This window comes from Trichophyton verrucosum (genome assembly GCF_000151505.1).
Source record: "Trichophyton verrucosum HKI 0517 chromosome Unknown contig00001_1.f1.exp, whole genome shotgun sequence".
Classification (NCBI taxonomy): Eukaryota; Fungi; Ascomycota; class Eurotiomycetes; order Onygenales; family Arthrodermataceae; genus Trichophyton; species Trichophyton verrucosum.
In genome coordinates, this window is record NW_003315636.1 from 17,046 (window position 1) to 35,152 (window position 18,107).

The following is an 18,107-nucleotide window of genomic DNA, read 5'->3' on the forward strand; positions in this document are numbered from 1 at the left end:
CAGCACCCAATGAGCACGGCGGTCTTGCTTCACGATCGCCTTGGGCCGGGCAAGGCATCTTTTCTTCTTCAGACCAAGACAAGAAGAAGGAGCCGGAAGGAAGAGCAGGAACAGCAGACACAGAAGAAACAGAACAGAGACAGCGAGAGAGGCAGAGACAGCGAGAAGGGGGGTGGATACCTTGGATACCTCGAGCCGTATCCGCGGGCAATGGGAGGCCGTGGAACAAGCAAGGACCGGGCGGCTGGCCGAACAGCGCAGCAAAGGCAGGGCAAAGCCAAAAAAAAAAAAACAACGAGGGAAAAGGAAAAATAAAGAATAAAAGGTAATGGGAGCGTCGAGTGCTTGGGGGAGGGGGGTCGGCGGACTGCCTGTTGACTGGATGGACGTACGGAGTGTATGTTGTTCGAAGGCCAAACAGAAGAGGCGTTTCCCCCCAGGGCAAGGCAGGACAAGGCCTGGCTAATCCGCCGAGTCGCAAAAGGAGGCTAAAAAAGCAAAACGCGCTGGCCGGCCGCAGTGCTCTGTGACTTTCGCCCGGTGCGACTCGACTCGACTCGACTCGAGCTGGCTGGCGGTCGGTCGGTGGAGGTGGAGAGCGTCGCTGCGCTGCGCTGGCTGGTTGGGCGGAAACCCGAGTGACAGTGACAAGCCGGCGTTTTCGTGTCGGCGGCGATGCTTTTTGGAGCTTCTCTCTCGAGGGCGAGGCAGGAGGACGCTGCGGTGCGATGCGATGCGATGCGATGCGAGGTCGAGGGTGTTGTTGTTTCTGCTGGGCCGCGCTAGCCAGCGAACCTGTGCTGTGCTGTGCTGTGTGTGTTTTTTATTTTTATTTTTATTTTTATTTTTTGCTTCTTCAGCGGGTGCTGCTGGTTGTCCTTTTTTTCGATGCTTGACCGCAAGTTGGGTATACGACAGGGCGATGTGACCAGAGCTGAGAGCAGGCGGCGGGCGATGCAGAGGCTGGCGCAGGCGGTCGTTGGTCGTTGGTGTTGTTGGTGTTGTTGGTGGACATGGAAGAAGGCGAGTTAGGATGGCGGAAGAAGATGAAGATGAAGATGAAGATAAGATTAGGTTAGTTGGCTAGTTATTGCTTATCTTGTTTTGCTAGCTAGCCTGCTGCTGCTGCTGCTGCTGCTGATATATATCCATGATATCCGAGGATGACGCTGGAGCTGGTCTGATATTGATAGTTACTGGCGGCGATGGCGATAGCACTGCTGTCTACGAACTGTCTAAGAACTGTCTATGGCTCGAGCAGCTCAGAATCAGGCCAAAGGAGCTGCTAGTCAGGTAACTAGTTAGTTATCCGCCAGGAGAAGCGCCTCCACTGCAAAGACGGTGCTACGGCATCATGGCCTGCTCTGCTTCCTAGGCTGGCAGTCATCTCGTTGTAGACGACATCTGAAGAAGTACAGAGTTCTGCTCTCGACATTTGACAAGCTGCATTGCAAGATGCATGTACATAGCTATCACAGACAAGCATAGCAGAGATCAAAGGCCAGGATGGTCAACCACGCCGATCGCCCAACCGTCTTCGTGACAGCCGATAAATGATCTGTCGCCTGCATATTGTACACAGGTCCTTAAGCTTCTCTCTCTTTCTCCCTCAAAGACGATGATGGCCTCACTCACGCATGCCGACGTCGATACCCAACCGGTAGGCCGCTTCCAAACACACGGGACCCAGCATACAGAGCTGGCTAGCTGCTTACTCCCAGCTGGAGGTAGCTTAGCCTGTTTAAAGACAGTGCAAGCGAGGGCTTCGCTTGTCTTCCAGGTTCCGTCCCCGTCTTGTCTGAGCGCGTGTGTCTGTCCATGCTGGCTCCGGGTTGGTTAGGTAGACGTGCATCCCACAGACAAGCTTAAATCCCCTTTGTGTCTTTTATGCGCTGGTCAGGGCCCATGGCTCATCTCGGCGCCTTGCATAGTCACTGAGAGAGGAACGTCAGCGCGGGCATGGCCATCGTTGTCATCCTACCCTGCCGTTTGCAGACACTCTATAGCACTTGCCCCTACGGCACTGCCAATACACCATAAACCAAACTAGTAAATACCAACCCGTAAAAGAAGCGTCCAAAGTAGAAAGGGGGGGGGAGGGTAAAGAAAAAAAAAGTCCATAACTCCATTTCATTTTATGCCCGTTATTCATGCCCTATTGCTGCACAACCTGGATATGGTTCTTTTTCTTCCAGTTGTCCATCTCGTCCTGCTTGCTCTTATACTGCTTCATGAGCTCGTCGAGAACCTGCTTGAGTCCATCTGCGTTCGTCTTCAGCGAGGGGATCACGTCCTTTACTGTCCGCTCGACAAGCACGCCGTTGATCATACGGAAGCATTTCCGGTCCAGAGGGAGGGGCTGGAGGGATTCTATTACGAGTCTTGATGGTGTCAGTGTGTCAGTATGTCTCGGATGGGCGGTAGATGAGTAGGCAGAGCAGGTATTCGGGTTGGTGCGGGTAAGTACTTGTGTTCTTCGGCTTCGGTCTCGATGTCGCCTATCTTCTGTGCGAGCTGGTGCAGCGTGGTCTTGAAGTTGGAGTACTGCATCTGCAGCTCTGCGGGGAGGTCAGTTACTTCAGGGACGGCAGGTAAATAGCAAGAGCGAGAAGGCCGGACGTACCTTGCTGTCTCTTTGGGTCGACTTGTGCCGCCATGATGGTGCTGGTGCTTGGTGGCGGTGCGCTGGCGTGAGATGTGATGTTGTTAATTCAATTCGTGATGTTTTTCGATGTTCTGAGGTTGGTGGAAGTTGACTTAGTAGTTTGCATCGCCAGCCAACGTCAAAATCTACTCCATACAGCAACAGCAAATACTCAAACTGATGTATAAATCGCTTTATTCCATCTATCGTGATATCCAGGTCCAAGAATCTATATAAGGCAACTATATAAAGCAAAAGAGGGGGCAAAAAAAAAAGGAGAAAAGGAAAAGGATATGAAACAATGTGGTATATATACATACACATTACCGGGTACAATTAGCAAATAGACACTATATACAGCATAAAAACCCAGCGCGAAAGCAAAACCAAGCCGAGAAAAGGAACTTTTCCCAACCGTACGTGTTTTCCCCTAAAACTGAAACTGCTCGTGGAAGAAAAGTAGGAAAAGGGGCCCCCCTTTGAAAGAAGTGAAAAAAGAGGTTGACCATGAACGCCGGTCCTTGCACCAAAGAGGTGAAATGTAAAGTAGTATAGTATAATATAGTATGGTATGGAATGGCATAGTGTAGTGCAGTATATAGTTATATCGTCGTTAACATAAATTGCCGTAAGTAGATGGGATGGGGGTATATATATATAAAGCAAGTTGGTCGGTAAGGTGGAATCGGGGACGGTACGGAGTGTGTATATATGTGTGTGTAGAATGGGGGGTCGATCATCGGCCAGGACCAGGCAGCGACAGCCCTAACTCTGCAACCAGGTACTCTCCTGGAAATAATCCGTCAATCCTGGATCATGCAGGTATAGCTCGCGCCATTCATCTTCCATGTCATTTAGATTTTCAGGAACGACGGCTCCACAGGCGTCAGACTCAAAGGTGAATAGCTGTCGCCAATCTGGTCCCTGACCTGGCGAAGGAATATGTTCCGAGGCTCGGGCGCGGGGTTGTTGCGGTTGCTGCTGCTGGGGTTGGGGTTGGGGTTGGGCTTGCGCCTGGGATTGTCTTTGTGGATGAGGTTGAGGCTGAGGCTGCGGGTGAGGATGATGAGGTGCGCTGACGGGGCCCATGGGCTCAGAGTGGGAGAAGTAGGTGAGTCGTTCACCGAGCTGGGCTTTCGGCCACCAGGTATGGAGCTGTGGTGGAGGCAAGGGAGCCTCGACCTGTGGTGATGGGCCTTCGGTTGACTTGGACACGGAGTCCCCTTCCTTGTGCGGTAGGCTGGCATTGGTTTGCTTCGATTTGACCATTTGCATATCGTACTTGAGCCGCTTGGAGCTCTCGAACAAGTGCAGGATGCTCTCTGCGTTATGCCAGTATTCCGATAGCGCGCGGAGAGAAACGAGCGTGGAGTCAAACCGGCGCAGGGCATTGATTGCAAGAACCGGATTAAAAAAGCGCAATTCCACTCGGATCTGGATCATGGCCGTGAACAGCGTATTAACGGCGGAAGACCAGAGATACTTGACCCGGTCCTTTTCGCGGAGCTCCTCGAAGATAGACACAATCACTCCTGCGGCGGCACTGCATATCTCTGCGTCGTTGTGGGCGTAGGTGTCTGCCGAGGCGCGTGGGTGAGGACGGTGCAGCAGGATGAGGAAGTTGTTGTAGGTGAGATGGAGCAGGGCGGGCCAGGCGTGCATGTCCGAGGTGGACATGCGGACCGTATCAGGCAGTTTGATAGACCAGTTTGCCAATGCCTTGTCGGCTTCGGACAGGATGCTCTTGCGCCGTTCGGGAGCAATGCGCAGACCAAAGCGCTCGCGGACAATGAAGGATATCATACAGCACAGCTCGGTGAATTGTATCACATAGTCCTTTTGGATGTTGTTGCCGCAACCCTCGAAGTCTGCCTCCCTCAACGGCTCGACGTCGCAGTCGTCCAAGTTGATGGCCTGCGGACGGCCGTACTGCAGGGAGACCATGACATCAAACTGGACGAGAATCCACCATGCTCTGCGCCACATCCGTTTGTCGTGAGGAACGAATATGCTGGACCCGGAGTTCCGGTGCATCCCTAGCCCCGTAGCTATCCTTGCGGCGACGCCTACCCAGTAATGAGCGTTTGCAGCGACGTCGTCGTCCACTGGGTCAGAATACCAGGTAAGCAGGAGGGCTGCCTGGACCATGATATCCCTGTTCCGCTCCACCCTGGCCTCGAAAAGGAGCTTAGCTCGCCGAAAGAAGGCCGCCTTGAGGGTGTCTCGCATTGGTCGAGGGCGGGAGACGTGCGCACCGGCAAGCAGGACAGCCTGCAGGATCAAAAGGGAGGGAGCATCAGAGGAGTCCCGCCCCTTGTACTGAGCCATGAAGATGTCCTCTGCCAGGATGGGGAAGCCGGGATTGACATGCTTGAAATAGGCGTCGACCAGCTCATCAGCTAGAGCGGGTTCGGGCAAAACGAAGGCATCCCGGGGAACCTGCTCGAAGCCACACTCGATGTACTTGCGGGAGATCTCGTTGGTAGCAAAGTGGTACACCTCGTCGTCACGGTCTACATGCTGCTGGCGCAAGAGGAAGTTGAGATTGGAGACGTCCTGCCCGACGTAGATGACTCTGACGTTCTTCTGGATCTTGCGGTGCGTCGACTCGTCGTCGATCAGCTTTGCGAGCTGCTTATCCCGCTCCGAGGACTCTTCCTCATCCGGCGAGATGTCACGGTAGTCCATGACCGAAGCTGCCGGGTAGGACCCCTCCTTCTGGTCCCGATCCTGTTCCAGCTGGGCTTCATGCTGCTGCTGCTGCCGCTGCCGGTGTTGTTGTTGTTGTTGCTGTTGCTGGTGGTGGTGGTGCTGTTGATGTTGATGTTGGTGCTGGGCGGTAATGTCGAGGACGGACATGGTGGTGTGGTGCGAGTCTGGCATGGGCGGGTTCGACAGCGCGGCCTGTGCATGCGGCTCGTCCGATTCCGGAAAGGGAGCGCATCTGATGGGGACGGGATGCCGCAGGGACCTGGAGGCGGTCCGTTTCTTCTTCTCGTGGATGCGGCAGTCTAGCTTGCCGGCGGTCCTACAGTTGGAGCAAGGGACCCCAACGGTGCGCGCATCACAGCGGACCTTGCGCTGGTGGCAGTGAACACAAGCGGCGGGCCCTAACACCTGGTCAGCAAGCAGCACTACTTCTTCGCTTCGTCTTTTTTTTTATAGTGAAGAGGGGATGGGGGAAGGGAGGAGGAATTGGAAGTACTCTTCCGCTTAAGGCCATTCTCGTCGGCCGGAGACGGGGGCTTGACATCCATGGAGAGGCCAGCCGGTCCAGTCGAGTCCTGCCCGGGTCAGGTAGAAGGTCAAGTCAGGTCCAGCGGTCTCAAAGGGTCTAGGTTATATCGCACACGCACTCCACGAGGCCGAAGAGACCACCAGCCATGCCACAGCGGTCTCCTCGCAGGTCTAATGGGCTGGTAGATGCAGGGAGCGGACAGAATTGTGCTTGTAGAGGGAGGTGGGAGCCGGTGGTCGAGAAGTGGTTGAGAAGTGGTGAGAAGTGGTGAGAAGCGATGGATAGCAAGCAGAAAGCGAAGACGCAAGAAGAAGCAAAGCGAGAGAGCAAGACGAGCCACGTGAGGTTACAGATAAGATGAAGAGAACCGCTGACTAACGCCTCTCCGGCTAGGCAGGGCGGGGAGGAGGCCAGAGGGCGGGCGGGCGGCCTTGGGGCGTCTCTTTAACTAAGTCTTAACTGGCTTTAACTGGCTTCAACTAACTCTTAACTGAGCTTTACCTGAGCTTTAACTAAGGCTTTAACTAAGCCCAAAGACCAAGGCCTCGCCAAGGCCCAAGGCCCCTGCCATCGCGCCGTCTTCTTCTTCTCTGCTGCTCTTCTCACCGTCCATCCCTCGATGATAATAATAAAATATCCCTTCATCCCTTCTTCTTGTCCTGCGATCCCTCCTCTTAACCTCTCGTAACTGCCCGGAACCTTGGAGAAAAAGCCTGGGCGCCGCTTTGCTGCCTGCTGACTGGCCGCCCGCCCTGGACTCCACTAACGGGGATGAGGCCTAAAGTCACTCTCGGGTGAGCGTCCAGGGGCGAGTGACTCCGGCTGGCTGCCTCTTATACTTACTTAGTTAACGAAGGCCCAGGCAGGTCCTTGATCGGCCGCTGCTTGCTTCTTCCTGCGGCGCCTCGTCTTCTCCGCGGGCTCACGACTGCGACTTGGTTCCTGTACAAACACTGCTATAACTATAGAGAATACTTCAACTGCTCACCCCTTTCTCCAGCGCTCCACTTACCGTATTTAACCTTTGGACTCGGAGATGCTCCAGCGGTTCTTCTGCTCTTCCTTTGCTCTCGTTAGTTATCAAGTGACCGTCCTGCTCTCTCCTCTTTGTCTGGCCGAAGTCGCAGGCTTGCGGTTAGCCGACAGGGCGGCCGGGCCCCTGGACTCACCCCGGTCTCCTTAGTTAGATCCCTATTGTACTTATTTTTATAGCCATATATAACTAGTTATATGCATTTATAGGCGGTTCGAACGCCAACCAAGGGCTTAATGCCATAGTTAACTATGTAACTAGTGATCGAACTCGTCAGCCGGCAGCCGGCAGCCAGGACCAGACTTGACTCACGGCTGCCTCTTGCCCGCTGGCCTTAGCCGTTGAAACCGTATATGCGGGTTTCCCTCGCCCTCTTTGCCTCTTTCGATCGCCTGCTGTCGGCCTTGCTTCGGCTACGGCGGTCTCTTGTCTCTTTTCTGTTCCTTTTTCCTTCGTTATCTTTGCTTCTTTACGCTCATCAAGTTATGCATCTCTCGGCTCAGCTCGAGGATCTCAGCCCAGACATGCATATCTGCCATATCTACCGTATCTACCATGTCTATCAATGTATCAACTCTACCCCCTAAGTTACATCAACTTTGACAAACGGATCTAGAAAAAAGCAAAGAAGGGACTTCATCTTGCCCCACGTTTTGGCTGCTGCGAAGCTAATAACTAACCGGCTAAACGAACTGCTGGCCAACGAAATTGCTATAAAACTCGCTGGAGCAGCTCAACTTCCGGCCGAAGCATTCCCCCGAGCGCTTCCTCGTTTTTTTGCTGCGATCCTCCACTCCCTCGGCGGATGTCATAGACAGGGCGGAAGTCTCTTTTTTACCCCCCCTTTGGTGCTTCTCTGGTGACGTTGTTGCTTACTGATTATCTGCGATCCATCTTAACTAAGTATATATAAGTTCCTCCACCCCGCCAGGCACATCCCCGCTACATAACTAACATTAACATCTACTTACTTGAGGGGAGCCGGGATAGTTGGTGATACTTCAGAGCCACCTCGCCCGCCGCAGCCAGCGTAGTTAGATTTATATTGCTTGCTTCACTTTGGTTCCCTCGACCGGCTGTGGCTTAATATAAAGGACAAAACAATATATTACCGCATACATAACCAAGACAGACCGATGGCCCCCCACGCTGCTGCTGGTGCTGCTGCTGGCACTGCCGGCGATGCGGCTCAGAAGGCCGCCGTCGTCGAAGGGACGCTGACCGTCGCCAACGTCGCCGCCAACAGGACCAGGTGTGCCCTCCCCAAGGGTGTCGCCGCCTTCTCCGACAGTAGCATGTTCAAGAGCGCGGTAAGTCCTCTTCCTCTGTGTCTTGCTTTTTTACGTCGTCGCCCAGTGGGAATAGCCGGCTTACCCGTACACACACCAACAGGCATCAGCGTCACAGCCGAAAGCGAAGAGATGGGACCGTGAGTGATGAGACAGCTGGCAGACACCCTCAAAGGAGCGCTTTTTACTGACTGGCTGGCGTTTTGACGGGACAGGCTACCTTACCGAAGAGAGCAAGCTGCGAAAGGTCCGTCTTGACGTCCATCAAGTAACTCCTCCGTATATTAAATTAGACTGCGGCCACTGACCTCTCTTGCAGCCCTCGACCCTGAAGCAGGTGGCTCTCTACATGGGTCCCAGTAAGTTTTTTTGCCTCGCTCCCATTTAGTTATTTATATGCACAGATTTACGCTTCGAGGATCAAGCTGACGCCAATAATAGATGTGATCTCTCTTGGAGGTGGCCTGCCGTCCCAGGAATACTTCCCCTTCCACGAGATCTCCGTCAAAGCTCCCAGCCCTCGCCAGTTTGCAGACCCGGCCCCGGCTAATCCCGAGTGCGTCTTCTCCTCCACCAAGCATGATGTGGCAGACGGAACGAGCGATTTCGATCTCGAAGTGGCTCTCAACTACGGCCAGTCCGTCGGATACGCTGCTCTCGTGCGATGGATCACCGAACATGTCGAGGTACGGATGATGTCTTCTACCATTTACCTCGAACAACTCTTGAAACTCTTGCTAATAAATAATATGTAACTAGATCGTTCATAACCCTCCGTATGGAGATTGGGAAATCACCATGGCGCCCGGGAGCACGCAGGGATGGGACTTTGTTCTGCGCATGCTCTGCGAGCCCGGCGACATGATTCTCACGGAAGAATACACTTTCTGCTCTGCCATGGAGGGTGCCGCTGCCCAGGGCGTCACCCCCTTCCCCGTCAAGGTCGACGCCGAAGGCCTCCTCGCTACCTCTCTGGACGAAATCCTCACCAATTGGGACCCGGCTGCACACGGCGGTGCTCGCAAGCCAATCGTGCTCTACACCGTCCCTTCCGGCCAGAACCCAACGGGCGCCACACAGAGCGCCGAACGACGCAGGGAAGTCTACAAGGTTGCCCAGAAACACGACATCATCGTCGTCGAGGATGAGCCATACTACTTCCTCCAGATGGAGCCCTACACGGGGCTCAACACACCCACCCCTCCCCCGCCTGCAACCACCGACGAGTTCCTCAAGACCCTCATACCTTCATACCTCAGCATGGACACAGACGGGCGCGTTATCAGACTCGACTCTTTCTCCAAGGTGCTCTCCCCCGGCTCGAGAGTCTCTTTCCTCGTTTCCTCCGCTCAGTTCACAGAACGCATGATCAGACAGGCCGAAACTTCCACCCAGGCTCCTAGCGGAATGGCTCAGATCATACTCTACAAGCTCCTAGACGAGTCATGGGGTCATGAGGGATATCTCAAGTGGCTCATCCACATCCGCATCGAGTACACAAAGCGCAGAAACTGCATCATGGATGCCTGCGAGGAGTTCCTACCCAAGGCCGTGGCGTCCTGCAACCCTCCGACCGCAGGCATGTTCGTAAGTTTTTTCTCCTTTTCCCTCGCCCACCCACCCCCCCTAACCCCTACCCTAATCCCTGTCCCCGTTCCCGTTCTTTGTTGCTTTCCTCTCCTAGGAGCGAACATAAAAGAAAAAAAAAATTACAACACAACAGCAAAAAGGCTAATATCCCTGCAAGAACTGGATGCGGGTTGACTGGAAGAAACACCCTGCCTACCAGCAAGGAAAGGACCACAAGGCTATTGAAGAAATGATTTTCCTGGCCGCCGTCGATGCTGGTGTCCTTGTTTCACGCGGAAGCTGGTTCTTGGCCGACCAGTCGGCTACCGAGGAAGATATGTTCTTCAGGTCGACCTTCGCCGCTGCCCCGGCAGACAAGATCAGGGAAGCCATCAGGCGGTTCGGCGAGGTCCTCAAGGCCCAGTTCAATATCCAGTAGTAGCCAAGACCCCGCTCTTCTTCTATTCGCGATCCTTCAATTTGATGAGGTGAGTACGGAGTAGGTACATAAACTTGTTCCTTCGTTCAATATGGTCCTAGGGCGGCTTGATGTTGTTTAACCAGTTACTCCTGCGGGTTCGTGGTCTATAGACTGTGGCGAGTTAGTTATGCCGTAGATTCCTCCAGGTAGTTGGCCGCTAGCACCCTTCTGCACATGACTTATGAGTAGATTAAACAAAAAAATGAAAAGAAATAAATAAGCCATTCAAACGCAACCCCTTTCTCCCGTCTATATTCTAGAAAAGCTAGGCTTTCGGATGGAACTGTCGCACTGCTTAGTCATCGCGCATAAACACTTTCTCCGCTCTCCGTCGCGTCCCAAACAGGCAAGATCCAACATCATCGTCCAGACGTCAGGCCTCAAGCCCAACCTCGACTCCATCTCAAACTATCTAATTGCGATACCCATTTCCTTCACGCTGTTGACGCTCACTCTGCAGCAATAGATGGCGTTGCGGGGCGTTTTCAGCAGGGAGGTCTTAACAGCCTCCGCTTTCTTAAGCTTACTTTTGCCTTAACGTTTTAATCTTCCCGGTTGATACCCTACTTCCTTTCTTGCTTGCTCGCTGGTCTTTTGACGTTGTGCTCTTTTATTTCATTCGGTTTCATAGGTAAGAATGGAGACATCTGTACTCCTGGACATGCGTATTGGCCCGTTGAGAGACCCTTTCCTTTTGGTAGCTGGATTAGCCGTAGTTTTTGGTGTTCTATACCCATTGTAAAAAAAAAAAAAATCCTTGTTTATTGCATATCTGGGCCCCGGTATACGGTCCTGTCAGGCAATAAATAGAGATATTTAGATATCCTCAACCGTATTGGAAAATGATATATACCCCCTTCCCTCGATATATGGCTACTAACGTTGACATTGTGACAGTTTTCTTTGGTTCTATACTATCCTAGCCAGTGGCAATTCTCGTTATATACCCAATTCACTTCCTCCTACGAACAAAGGGACACATACACCAGGCCTATCCCATACCTTTATTTGTTGCAAAGCATCGACAGCACTCTCTAGTATCTTTCTTGCAAGGCCATCTATCTACCTATCTGGTTGTCCTAAAGTATGTTGATATCCACTACTAAAGGCCCAGGCTGGTCGATCTTGCTTTTGTTGATATCTTTTTTCACGCTAACAAATGGCGCTAATATGAATTTAGATAGGCCCTTATACCATTAGAATCGCCTCTATATAAAAGTCAGACACTGCTTGTCGAGCTTCTATATAAGGGGTTATTTAAGCAGTGAGTCTCTTGTCCTGGAATCTCCCGATCTCCAGCCTAAAGATGGAAGGGACTGTCACATACTGCTACTAGATAATAGTCTAGCGACTTTTAAGACCAGGCAATCCCCATAACTACTCAATACCAGGGGTTTTTTAGATCTATCTTGTGGTGGTAAGCATAGACAATCGACAGGATCTGTCGCAGTCTTGCACTTCTGCAGTTTTGTAGGTACTCCCTCTGTTTTCTTTTCCAGTCACGTTGTCTCCCTGCCTCCCTTCTTCTCCCTCTCTCCCTCTTCTTCTCCGCGCAACATGAAAATATTTCTCTCTTTCTCTCTTTTTCTCCCTTCTTTACACCTTCTTGCCCTTTTCTGGCTCCCTTTTACCAGATCTGTGTACTTTCCTGTTGTTAGCTCTGCCCACGCCATTATATGTGCTGTGTGATACACTAGCTTTGATATTACTCGTCCTATATCAGCTATCGCTGTAGTAGGATGGGTTCTTCCGCTGACGAGAACGCACAAACGCGGGATGCACCCTGGGGGTACACTTTTCTTTTATATCTTTTCACTTCATTTTACTCTCATTATGACCATTGACTAATTTTGGATGCTTATATAGTGATTTTCCAAGTCCCTTACGCGCCCGGGGTTTCACTGGAAGCAGGGAGGACATCCAAGCTGCCAGTGCATATCTCTTCTGCAGCGCTGCAGCGAGACTTCAGAACCTCGATAGGGTTGAGGAGACTGTTACCAATCCAGCTGCTTCTGACTCTGCCTTAGCTCAGGCTCCCAGAACTCAGTACCCTGTTCCGCCACCTCTGAGAGAGCGAGACCTTAACGAAGGGAATCCTGAAGTGACATCTTACCTCCAGTCAGAGAGCTACGAGGAATTTTCTGCTCAGGCCAATCCAGTTGATAACACTCAGTACCTCAGTTCGTTTGAAACTTATCACTCGAACAACTCGCATCTCACTTTTGCATCCGGCCAAGATCGTCACCCCGATCCTAGTCCCAGTACTCCTTTGCCCTCTACTAGGTATGTTTTTTACTGTCATCTCACTGTTATTTTCGCGTTATTCTCTCTAATCCTCGTGTATAGGCTCCCGGAGGAGACCACTGTTCCTCAGAACACTCCAACTTCTCATCATCATCAGCCCAACCGGGTAGTGGACCCAACGCCTGTCAGGGAGACCTACCGTGCATTCCCTCGGCCTCGCGAGCCCCAGGTACAAACTTCCTCAACCCACAAGTTTGACCCCCATTCGCGTCCTTTTCCCCTTAGACGCGTCTGCACGACAGAAAACTACCACTATCACGAGGCCCAGCCTGTAAAGTCTTCCAGATATCGGCAATACCCACGACCTCAACGCCTCTACACCCGTGGCGAATTTCAAGCGAGGACTAGAGAGCTTCTGAAACACGACACCACTCCAGGCGGTTTCAACGATTTCGACCCCGATTTCTCGAACCGCAAACCAGCAGGAACGTCGACTCTCAAACAAGTTCGCTCGTTCCCCGATCCACGTTCTCTTACCGACCCTTTACCAAAGTCAGGTCGCGACTTCGAACCTAATAGCAGACAGCGTTCATCCACCGCAACCAAGAGATCCCAACCTCATCCACCTAAAAACAAACCATACGAGTTCAAGACTGACTCATTTCCTCAACCACATCATTTCTCAACCCTCAACCCCAAATCTCCATATAACCCCTTGAACTTCATCCCTGGTGGGGTCAACTCGTCTGGCTATCTTTATCTCCCAAGCCCTGCAAGCCAACCGGCTGCGCGACCCGAGCCGGATCCAGCCCCACCAGCCGACGTTCCAGCCGAACCTCGAGCATTCCACGCCCAGGGCGACTTTGACTTCCCTTTCAATAAGCCTTGTTCTGCTGAGCCAGCACCTGACACTTGTCCAGCTCCTCCTCGCCCTACCTTTCGTCTTGAACTCCCTTCTGCTCAGGAGATCAAAGATCGGAAGCGAAAGAAAAGCGGAGCTCGGAGATTTACTTCCTCTCTTAAGAAGTTGTTTTTCCGCAAAACCAAGTCAGAGTCGGAAAATACCACCGCTGCTCCTGGTCAGGCCAACGCAGACTATTCACTTGCACCACAAGCTGAAGACACTTCCAAGGGCCGTCCTTCTGCAACCCGGCTTGGGCGATTTAGAGAAGAACTGGGTGAAGCTGATTCTACACAGGCTGCCCAACTTGAAGAACAGCTCAAGGGCGTTGATTCAGCGCAGGCTGAACGCTTTAAAGAACAGCTCAGAAAGCCGTTCATTACAGTCACTGTTGATCCACCACCTGAGAACGACAGCACACCCCCACGGGATACGCCCAACATGTTTTCTACAGGTCATCTTGACCCTTCGTCGGCCGTTATGGCCATCACCAAGCAGAAAGCGGAGGCCATGCGACTTGCCCGAGAGCAAGGCTTTATTGTCCGAGAGATGTGCCGTCGGGCAAAGACAGATGTTCCTCCATATACTTTTGAAGAATTGATTGGAAAGGGTTCCTATGGTCGTGTCTATAAAGGGTTTGTATTCATCATCTTCATTACTGTGTGCATAATGAATTACTAACAACAATGAGTAGCCACCATGCTCTAACTAAATCTGTGGTCGCCATCAAGGTCATGGATATTGATAACCTTGACTACGAAACTACCAGAGACTTTAAAGATGAATCTATCAAAGATTTTATCCATGAAACAAAGGTCATGTCTCAGGTAAAGGAAGCAGGCGCGAAGAACATTAACATCTTCATCGAGGCAGTTTCAATACACTCTCAACTCTGGCTTGTTAGCGAGTATTGCCCAGGCGGAAGCATCAAAACCCTGGTAAGTTAGCCGACACAACCCCTACCTCATTTATATTCTAATTCCCTGTTCAATAGATGCGTGCAACTGGTGATAAGTTGGAGGAGAAGTTCATTATTCCCATTGCTCGAGAGGTAGCTGTGGGTCTGAAGGCGATCCATGACGCTGGTATCATACACCGAGACGTCAAAGGTAATTGTGACCTGGATATTTTATGTTCGTTCTGCCCATCGCTAACTTATCTGGCAAATAGCTGGCAACATTTTAATCCATGAAGAAGGCAATATCCAAATCTGTGACTTTGGAGTTGCAGGAGTTCTCCAAAGCCAGCGTGACAAACGTTCGACCTGGATTGGCACCCCCCATTGGATGCCACCAGAGCTGTTCCCAAACAAGCCCGGTGATGAAGTTCATCCTTACGGCAACGAGGTTTGCTATCACCTGATGTACCTTTTTTGGATATTATATTAATGAGCTGGTTCTAGATTGATGTTTGGGCGTATGGTTGTACTCTTTTCGAATGCGCCACAGGCAACCCACCCAACGCTACCTTAAGAGAGAGAATGCAGATCGGCCGCCAACTTAACCGCTTCACACCGCGGCTCGATGGAGAGAACTACTCAGAAGAATTATGTGGGATTGTATCTTACGCGTTAGATGCAGATCCAAGAAGCAGACCTGCCATGGGAGACATCCTAAATCATCCCTACATCGCTGGTTCTGAACAGTCTCATCCTACTGAAGGGTTGAGAGAACTGGTAAAGATTTATTACCAGTGGTCCCAGCGTGGAGGCCAGCGTATCTCGCTTTTCAATCCTGGAGGTGCGGTTGCAGCCGAAATGCCTGGAGCTAGAGGGCCGTTAGATGATGAAGCCTGGAACTTCAGCACCACTGAAGGATTTGAAAAGAGATTCTCGATCATTGATTTGGACCAGATATCTGCTTCACTTGCAGCCCTGGAAAACGAACAGTCTCTAGAGCCGAATTATACCTCCTTCGATCAATTTAACATGGAACCCGAAGAAAGAGAACTCACAGCAGAGGAAAAAGTTAACTTTGATGAGAGAGTCAAGAGAGGCGCTGCCGCTATGGAGGGATTATTCGACGAAGCGAAGCCGAAGTACAAGTACGAAACCAAGAATGACTTCGTGCCTATTGAGCAAGCGCGCAAATTCAATGACTTGCCATTGAGAACTGATACGGATAGATCTTCCGTCGCCTCTACGTTTATTGACATTAACCTTGGAGTCTATGACTCTTCTCATTATGCATCTGCTTCAGGATCTGCCAATCCTCCATTTCAGCTAGCTGATGCCGACACGATTCGTGCTAACCGATCTAGCAGCCGATCGTACCGTGCCTCGTCAAGCGCAGGTAGCGAGCCGCATGACGAATTCCCGCAAAACCGTGGCCCTCGTCCTCCGACAATGGATTGGAAGTTCCCAACTACAGCTACAAGCATTGAAGAGTCCGAAAGCCCTAATCTAGCTGATGATGAGATTGCTCCACATGATGCCGAGCCTCTTGAGTCGCGAGAGGAGAAGCGAGATACCAGAGCTTGGACATTCCCTGTGATGACCGCCGAAGAAGATGGACCAGGGGACGAACCCATTGATGAGACAGCCCATGTGGAAACTCCTGGTGCATGGAGCTCTGATAATGAAAGCACAACTGCTCAGGCAATGTTTCCACTCCAACATTCACCTTCTGTTCTCAGTAGAGCCATCGGCAAATCCGACGCCCTCCCAATGGCGAAATCTCCGGATCACCACGCGCTTGCCTCCGAATCGCGCCCATCTACTGCAGAGTCAAAGCAATCCTCCGTCTCTGATGCAGACTATAACCCATTCAGACTAGATAGAGAGGGTTCAGTCAGCGGCCCTTCAACTACTACCCAAAGACGAGGTTTAGCAAAAGCCCCCCCGATCAGAGAGCCAGGCTATCCTTATTTCCCTCAAGACGACGAGTATGGTAATAGCCTCTCTAGATCTAATATAGCGAACGGCTTTGACGAGCACCATGTTAGCAGCTTGCCAGAAAGCGAGACTCTCAGAAATGGAAGTGTTACAGCAGCACCCCTTTCCCGCTCTGACAGTTCATCTATGTACTCCCAGAACGGCAATAGCAACGGCAATATTAGAGGGTCACTTAATGCTACACCGGCAGCAGAGAACAGCAGTTTAACCCAATTCCCTGAATTAAAACCTCCAAGCATCGAGAGTCTGACAGAGGGCGCTAGCGATGAGGTGGTTACTGCAGAACTCGACAGGTTGTTTGGAGAACTCATGCACGGACTTGCTGCTACGGGTGAGGCAATCCAGTCCACGGACTCTGCCAAAGCGGCAGAGAGTGATGTGCGACCAGGAACACCATGAAATTGAAGAAAAAAATAAAAAAAAAAAAAAAAAAAAATGAACACGGAAAATGTCAAGGCGCGAAAAAGTTATGAGGGAGTACTGGAAATCATGGTTTTGTTATGGATATCCTGTTGGGTGGGGATGGGTTGGGTGGACTATCGAAATTTATCGTTCTTCTTTTTAATTTCATTCCCAACTTTACCCCTTGGTTCGAAACATAACCTCACTACGCGCTAATAGTAGATGCCGCATTTTTATTCTTCCCCTGTATACCACCGACCCTATTAATATGGCCGTGGCGGTTTCATCTTAAGGATCTTGATGAAATAAGCCAATTGATGGACACAGGCGATATGTGACGAGTCGATGATTGGATGCCTGGAGCTTGATACTAGAAGAAAAAACAAAAGCAAAGGCCCTAGCAAATCTGTGATATGCTTTTCTTCTGCTCAATCAATCAATCAATATATATATATATATTCAATTGTGGCCACTGGCCTGAGCTTACGTAAGTCAGGAGTCCTTCGACTTCGGCTTCCAAACGACCATCGAAACTGTTAATACCAACTTCCCATCAACAACAACGTCGAGGTCATAGTTACTCCGTAATCGTTATGTCATAAAGAACAGCGAGATACACCACAGAGGACGTTTCGTGTGGCATCGACCGGACAGGTGCAACGTGGACGCCCCTCGGGTATACAGGTGCGTGCTTGGGCCGTGTCTTGTCTGCCTAATAGTTCAGTGTTCTCGTGTCTGTGGCTGTGAGAGTGAAAGCGTTGTGCAACTCTGGCGGGCTATCGGAGCCAGTTTATACCAGTCCACAGAGCAACGGAGCTCGATGATAAAATATATAAAAACTACGAAACTGATCGTCATTGTGATTTATTCCCTTGGTCTCCCGGACACATCGAGTTATGGTTGAGGCTCGTTCAACTCTTAATATGTTCAATATCAGATTAGTTAAACGGGCCTCGCTCAAACGCTCGGATGTCGACCCGAGATCGAGATCGGTCTCTATATTTCCTGTGATTCTCTTCTTTTCTTTTCTTATTTTGCCCCCTTTTTGCTTTTAAGGTCAAAGCCACTCGCTATTTGACTGGATTACGATATCTCATAACTACCCGACGAGTCATTTGACGTGTTGTATATCTTGGCCGGAAGGCAATCTATCCCGCTATGGATCATCGTTTTATATAACTTCATCTATACCCACGTTCGATTTTGGGACGACATTTGGATATGAATCTTGTTTCTAGTGGTTTTTGTGTAGAGAGGGTGTGAGACCGTATAGACGTTGATGTTAGGCTCAAACATATAGAAATACTATATGTTCGAACTAAGAAAACATAGAGCTTTTTTTTTACCTTTTTTTGGCCATTACCGTTTGTTATCCTGCATTGTTTACTGTTTACTTCAGTTGACGGGAAAAGG

At 51.0% G+C, this 18,107-nt stretch overlaps 5 protein-coding genes across 5 annotated transcripts; 3 read left to right on the top strand and 2 right to left on the bottom strand.

Moving 5' to 3' along the window:
• Window positions 1-9: 9 nt before the first annotated feature.
• Window positions 10-315, top strand: TRV_00009 (uncharacterized protein; the record flags this gene model as incomplete). Its single annotated transcript, XM_003025760.1, has 1 exon — window positions 10-315. The coding sequence occupies one exon, from the start codon at window positions 10-12 to the stop codon at window positions 313-315; it is 306 nt and encodes a 101-aa protein (XP_003025806.1).
• Window positions 316-2,155: 1,840 nt separating this feature from the next.
• Window positions 2,156-2,657, bottom strand: TRV_00010 (uncharacterized protein; the record flags this gene model as incomplete). Its single annotated transcript, XM_003025761.1, has 2 exons — window positions 2,156-2,550; window positions 2,624-2,657. The coding sequence occupies 2 exons, from the start codon at window positions 2,655-2,657 to the stop codon at window positions 2,156-2,158; spliced, it is 429 nt and encodes a 142-aa protein (XP_003025807.1).
• Window positions 2,658-3,409: 752 nt separating this feature from the next.
• On the bottom strand, window positions 3,410-5,503 carry TRV_00011 (uncharacterized protein; the record flags this gene model as incomplete). Its single annotated transcript, XM_003025762.1, has 1 exon — window positions 3,410-5,503. One exon carries the CDS (start codon window positions 5,501-5,503, stop codon window positions 3,410-3,412), a length of 2,094 nt encoding a protein of 697 aa, XP_003025808.1.
• A 2,548-nt stretch (window positions 5,504-8,051) lies between these two features.
• Window positions 8,052-10,212, top strand: TRV_00012 (uncharacterized protein; the record flags this gene model as incomplete). Its single annotated transcript, XM_003025763.1, has 5 exons — window positions 8,052-8,344; window positions 8,498-8,563; window positions 8,593-8,890; window positions 8,964-9,791; window positions 9,952-10,212. The coding sequence occupies 5 exons, from the start codon at window positions 8,052-8,054 to the stop codon at window positions 10,210-10,212; spliced, it is 1,746 nt and encodes a 581-aa protein (XP_003025809.1).
• A 1,781-nt stretch (window positions 10,213-11,993) lies between these two features.
• TRV_00013 (uncharacterized protein) lies at window positions 11,994-16,691 on the top strand (the record flags this gene model as incomplete). The annotated part of the gene is made up of 7 exons (XM_003025764.1): window positions 11,994-12,043; window positions 12,121-12,537; window positions 12,601-14,034; window positions 14,094-14,337; window positions 14,394-14,508; window positions 14,570-14,745; window positions 14,802-16,691. The coding sequence occupies 7 exons, from the start codon at window positions 11,994-11,996 to the stop codon at window positions 16,689-16,691; spliced, it is 4,326 nt and encodes a 1,441-aa protein (XP_003025810.1).
• Window positions 16,692-18,107: the final 1,416 nt, after the last annotated feature.